General features: G+C 46.6%; 1 protein-coding gene across 1 annotated transcript; it reads right to left on the reverse strand.

Moving 5' to 3' along the window:
- Positions 1-4670: 4670 nt before the first annotated feature.
- Positions 4671-6302, reverse strand: KCNJ1 (potassium inwardly rectifying channel subfamily J member 1). Its single transcript, XM_022556263.3, has one exon. The coding sequence runs from the start codon at positions 5953-5955 to the stop codon at positions 4837-4839; it is 1119 nt and encodes a 372-aa protein (XP_022411971.1). The 5' UTR covers positions 5956-6302; the 3' UTR covers positions 4671-4836.
- Positions 6303-6801: the final 499 nt, after the last annotated feature.

Below are 6801 nucleotides of genomic sequence, written 5' to 3' on the forward strand. Positions count from 1 at the left end.
GTATTCAGGAGACCTCTGATCTTTGTCAGTGCTCCAACCAGGTCCCTTCTTCCTTTGCCCATGAAGCATCAGGTGGTCGGGAGTCCACCCCGGGGACCAGTGCTCTTGGCTTCAAACCCACGCTCCTACCCCACTTTGCCATGTCAAAAGTCATTTACTTTTACGCTTTTTGGTTTTTTTTTACACGGTACGTGGGCCCCTCACTGTTGTGGCCTCTCCTGTTGCAGAGCACAGGCTCCGAACGTGCAGGCTCAGCGGCCATGGCTCACGGGCCCAGCCGCTCCACGGCATGTGGGATCCTCCCGGACCGGGGCACGAACCCGTGTCCCCTGCATCGGCAGGCGGACTCTCAACAACTGCGCCACCAGGGAAGCCCAAAAGTCATTTACTTTTTACAAAGGAATTTTTCTATCGATTATTTCATCTAATCTCCCCCGTAACCCTGTTTCAAAGCTCCCTTTAACAAATAAGGAAACTGAGATTCGATGAAATTATCTGTCACGGACCCTCTGCTAGTGAATAACGTAGCTTGGCCAAAAGTTCTTTGGGCAGATGTGGGTTGAAAGCCACTATTACCCATGTTGTCGTGAGCAAATCATTCATTCATTTACTGATTCAAACCCATTTACTGACTCTGTGAGGCAGTGTGTTGGTGCTATAGGTACACAGAGGTGAATACAGAATATGAACACTGTTCTCCAAGGCTCCATTTCCCCATCTGTCAAAACAGAAATATCTGTCTCTCCCTCAAATGAAGGGTCACTGAGAGATTGAAATAAACCAACGTATATCTAATTAGTACAGATACTTAAGGTATATGCAGACATAGGATATACCAGTCTCCCCAGAATATGCAAGTCCAAAGATGTTTATTAAGCCCTGTCCAGGGGCTCTACCCCATGCCAAGCAGTGAGGGGTTTCTCCCAAAGCATGAGACGGGACCAGGAACGGGTGCTGACTATCCATGGGACCCAGGTAAATGCCTGGCAGCCCCGGTGGGTCCTCCCAGAGGGTGATCCATGTTAGAGGATGTAGACATGAATGATTTTAAACCCAGAAGCTTTCTAGACAGATGTGGGTTTGAGTCCCAGCCCTGCCACTGACTAGCTAGTGACTCTGGACAAGTTCCTTACCTGAGCTGCCTCGGGTGAAAAATCGGTGGAATGATAGTACCTCACAGGATCATTGGGAAAATAAAATTAGGTAGTGTGTACGAAATGCTTTAAACAGGACTTTAGACATAGTAAGAAGTCAGTAAGGAGCCCCAGAGTAAGCTTCTCCTACTATAGCACAAGAGAAACTTGGGGTTCCTCACTCGCCTGAAAGATGCTCCCGGCCTCTAGGACATCCAGGGTGGTGGAGGGTGCTTGGGATGGAGACGCAGGAGGGCCCACACCCATCCCTCGCCCCCGCAGCCCCCATGCAAGGTCTCCCTCTCTGCAGGGCTCAGCTCCAAGGAGTCCAGCTGGGTGCATCTGGCTGGGGAGATTAAATTATTTTTGAATTCCTAACTGAATGTTCTTTTAATGGAAACTTAATGACAGGCATTGAAATAGATTTCCTCCGTAACCCCTCCTCCCGCGGCGCCCCCCAACGCGGCTCTGTGTGGCCCAGATCCCGATAACCTTTATTCCCTACCCCTGGACTTTTATCTCCCCAGTGACAAACAGCCCTTGCTAGACAGAAAGAGGAAATTCCAGTCATTGCTCTCAAACTTCTGGCTTCCAAAATAAAATTCTCTATCTCCCCTGTCAAGCTTTGATTGACATACACTTCCTGGAATGGGGAGGACAACGGCCCGGGGGCGGGGCCAGGGCTTCATTTGCATTCTGGGCATCCGAGTTTTTCATCACGTTTGCTCTGGACAGGGGACAGGCCCCCCGCGCTACTCGCAGTCACCCTGTGGAGGACCCATGTCCCGTTTTATGAAAAGTCTCGAGGGAAGACAGCTCCCCAACGGTCCCCACGATCTACCAGGGAAGTTCTTTGCTGTCAATGAAAACAGACAGATAGGCTGAGCATCTCACTCCTTAGATCTGGCAACTTAGGATCTTTTCCTTCCACCCTTTCTGCCTTGAGGAATAAATTTTTAGACAGTGTCCCACATCTTAACTCTAAATACTGGAGCTTGAGCCAACCTAAGTCCTGGAAGTTTAAACCAGGATCAGACTCTCCAAGTCAAAACCTCAGAGCAACAGAGCCAAACAACCCATTCACGAGGAATCTCTGAATTCAAGGGAAACTCTGAACATGGTGATGCATCATGAGATGCAGTTTTTCTTGAAGGAATAAGAAATGTTGAATGGCTTTTAAAAATGGGTAAATCGGTAAATAGAATTATATGGCACACCTGTAGCAGTAACAGTGCCTGTGCGATCAGGCCCTGGTGGGAACGCTGTTACCACATTGGAATAGAAAGCCTGCCTTTAGCACTGGCATTAAACTATGGGCAAGTTGGCCTTCTGGAACCTTCTGTTTTCCATTTAATTTATTTACTCACTGAGTTCCTATGCCTGTGGTAACCCTTTCTCTCCAAATGTCCAGAGTTCTTATGCTGCTTTGGGGTTCCAGCCACCCCTTAGGACCATTGCATGGTGCCTGCAGGGCCTCATTTCCTCGGGGCTTTGTTGGATGTAAGTATGTTAACAGCTGCTAAAGGTTCAATGGGAATTTGCATTAAAAAGTAGACTTCAAAGGGCAGAATGCCTCAATCCTAATAAAGGAATATTTGGAAGCAGACTTCTTCCATCGAATAACCCAGAAAGAAAGGCCATTTGCAAAGATCCCGGTTGTCCTGCTCTCCTAATGATCAAGAGGAATGGATTGCCTATGATCACTTCACTACCAGCATCCCCCAACATCTGCTAAAAGGAGCAGAACAGACTAGAAGGCATGTCTCCTGACCCTTCCGTCTATAAAGACACTACAGAGTCATAAACCCTCATGACAATGGGCCAGCAGAGAGTTCCAGCTCCCTCGAGCTTGTTACACCCGATTTCCTTTAGCTTTGTCAGCAGATTAAATGGCGATGCCGACACACTTACACGCACAGAGTAATCTCCCACATGGTCCCATCGTGTCCACCGTTATGGCCACGGACAAAGTGCGCAACTCTGAACCCATGAGACTCCTCATTTTTGTCGGGAGGACCAGAGTGTCCGTGTGAATCTGTACAAACTCAACCCCAGGCCTGCGAAAATAAAGTCATCGGTATCCATGACTACATGCCTAGACTCACACCGGAGTGGTTTGATGGGGCTGCATGGGACGGGGCACATCTGCACCCGAGGTCGTGTCCTCCTGGGCACGCTGGATTCAAGACAAACTTACATCACAGTTTCAGAGATTTAATGTGTTTTGTTTTTTTTTTGCGGTACGCGGGCCTCTCACCGTTGTGGCCTCTCCCTCTGCGGAGCACAGGCTCCGGACGCGCAGGCTCAGCGGCCATGGCTCCCGGGCCCAGCCGCTCCGCGGCACGTGGGATCCTCCCGGACCGGGCACGAACCCGTGTCCCCTGCATCGGCAGGCGGACTCTCAACCGCTGCGCCCCCAGGGAAGCCCAGAGATTTAACGTATCAATCCGCACACTGGCAGCATTTTGCTTCCTAAGCAGCTTTGGGTGCCACCTTTCCGAGAATACATTCAAAATAACGTGAGCAGGGAGCTGAACAGGACATTCGCAGTGAAAGCTTCCCCTGCAGATCAATCCTCATATTACATTGGTCTGTCTGATGAAGGTGTGGTGTTGGCCCTCAGAGGAAGGAAGACCTAGCACTTTCCTTACTGTGGGGTCATATCCCATTCCCTTCCCTTTCATACTTCTCCTTTAGAAACAGCATTTCAGTTACAAACCCTCGGGTGAAAAACACAAGGTATATTTTTCTCAGAAGCATTAGCAGTATTTTCCCTTCTAAACTGTCTTTGCTCCTTCAAACTCCTCACTGCCTTCTTGGAAGATCAGGAAGTAGTGTTTTAACAGATTTGAAGCCCCTTATCCCATCTAACACAAATTGGAAGAAATATCACCCTCATTTTCAAATCAAACATTCTTTCTTGCAGGAAAGTGTTCATTGAGATTCTAGAGTGGTGATTTAGACTCTGTGTAAATGTCCTTGGGCCAACACCCAGCTTGACCACAGGCTCTGGAGGTGCCATCGAGCAGGCTGGGCCCTGTGCTCCTCTCCTGTATGTAGAGATGCGGAGTCCATGGGCCAAGCCTCCCCCTTGCTCCTCTGGAAACACGGCATGACCCAGACTTAGATGAAAGCGCCAACAACCAGGGCTGGAGAAGGCCAGAGCCTCACAAATGTTCACTGTGCATCCGTCTTTTCTTATTACTTTGATTGGTTCATCTCCCCCAACTCAGGAGACAATTTTTCCTTTGATACAAGCCAATGTTAAAATAAACATGGCTTCTTTCTTATCAGTAGAACCAAAATAAGAATATCTTTTTTCCCTGATCCTATCTAAAGCTTATATCTTCTTTGGGAAGACTCTTAAAAAGATCTCATTTGGTCTGTCCATGAGGCTTTCAATGATTTTTGTCTGTTCCCACCAACACTGCATGATTTCAAATAATCCTATTCAAGATTTTATGTGAGCTCCTATGTCTCCCATATTCCAGTTTCCTACAAACCCACTGCATGTTCTCGTGCAGTTGCCTTGTAGAGCTATGTGTCTTGTAGGATCATGGTTATGGGGTTCAGGGACATTGCGCGGGGAGATTTTAAAGGCTCTTGTCCCACTGTCATACCCCCAAATTCTTGATTGCTCCATAACGTTTCTAGTCACTAGGTACCTTCTAGATTTTGCTTTACCCATGTTGAAAAGCCACTGTTACATTTTGGTGTCGTCTGTTTCACTGACTTCGGACAAGATGAAGTTGGGGTTGTCATAGCCTCTCTTCATCCTGGCTTGAGCATCTTTCTCATTATACAGGCACATGGCACAGTGCGGCGTCTCCACTTCCACTGTTTTGCTAAAGTTATGGAAATCTACTCGGTATTTCCCTTCCTTGGTCTTGGACACCATGGGAGCAAAACGATAGCCCCAGAGCACCTCTTCTGGGACGTAGGATGTCCGGACTTGGCAGGTGGCACTGGTTGATTCCACCGTGCCATCTAAAAACACCACTAATTCAAAGTCCTGCTGGGGAAGGGTTTCTGCTGCCATGTGGAAGAAGGGGCTAGTGTGGTCAATGACATGGTAAATTGTCAGTGGGGAGATGAAAAATAAATTTTCATTCCCTGCGTCAACCACAAAGTTGATATTGATCTGGTCCAAAATGATGGTCTCTCCTTCAGGAGTGATGGTGGTCTTCAGAAGCTTTCCATATATGTGACTGCCAATAAGGAGGCTCTTCCGAAGGTTAGCCACTCGGATCAAGAGACAGAGCTTCCCACCCCGCTTACTGATCACCGCATTCTTGCTGAAAGTAATGGTCTTGGCGCGTTTTTTGGGTCGGGAGATCTTGGCTAAAATGGCACCACACATGAAAGAATTGATGATGACCCCAAGGATAGACTGGAAGATAAGCAGGAAAATGGCAGTGCCACACTGTTCCGTCACACACCTGAATCCATAGCCAATGGTCACTTGCGTTTCCAGAGAAAACAGAAAAGCTGAGGTCAGGCCATTAATGTGCTCCACGCAAGGGGTGTGGTTGGCAGAAGGATGGAACTCAGGGAGATCTTTGTGAATGTAGGCGACTGCATACCACAGGAGGCCAAAGAAGAACCAGCTCCCCAAGAAGGCTGTGATGAAGATGGTCATTTTGTATCTCCACTTGAGGTCCAGCACAGTCGTCCAGATGTCCACAAAGAATATCAGCCTCGACTGTGCCTCTACGTTGCCAAATTCGATGTTACACCTTCCGTCTTTGGAGACCAGCCTTGCTCTTTGCGCAGAACGCCCAAGAAAGTGAGTGACAAACCATTTCTGAAGATGTTTGAACATTCTTTCTGTCAACACCCGACCTGAAATCACATCAAAGAAAAACAAAACAGAACAAAATTATGTGTCTAACACTAGTGAACTAAGTGACTCACAGAAAGAGCCAACTGTCTATGAAACTGCCATTCAATACGATCTGGGTGAATGATCGCTTGGGCAAGCTGACAACCTTGTTCTGGATACCATAATGCTATCGTCAGTAGAAAATTCCCACTACAAGACCATATTGCTTAAAGATAAAGAGAAAAAATAATTCCAGGGAGATAGAAATGTAAAGGAACCTGAGACAGCATACATCCATGTGTTTTCTGACCTTAGTCACACCCAACGTTAAAAATGTTTGTGATAACGCAGACACAGAGAACAGACTTGTGGTTGCCAAGGGGAAGGGAAGTGGGGGAGGGATGGATTGGGAGTTTGGGGTTGGCAGATGCAAACTATTATACGTAGGATGGATAAACAACAAGGTCCTGCTGTACAGCACAGGGAACTACAGTCAGTATCCTGTGATAGACCAAAATGGAAAAGAAGAGGAAAAAGAATGTGTATATACATGTATAACTGAGCCACTTTGCTGAACAATGGAAATTAACACAACATTGTAAATCCACTATGCTTCAATAAAATAAATTTTTTTAAATGTTTATGATAACAAATTATGGCCCGTACTATGATTTATTTGATAGTATTCTTTAAATGAATTTTTCTTTAATAAATTTAGTCTTAAGCTAAGCAAAACTATCTGTGAAAGCAGAAACTTGATGCACTATTTACATTTTGGTTAATATATAGAAATAAATAACTGTGAAAAAAAGGGTCATCAGTATACTACCTAAACCATCTTATGTA

The sequence above is a fragment of the Delphinapterus leucas genome, chromosome 7 (assembly GCF_059928025.1).
Source record: "Delphinapterus leucas isolate spDelLeu-1000000601 "Yukka" chromosome 7, BTC_Dleu_Yukka2, whole genome shotgun sequence".
Lineage (NCBI taxonomy): Eukaryota > Metazoa > Chordata > Mammalia > Artiodactyla > Monodontidae > Delphinapterus > Delphinapterus leucas.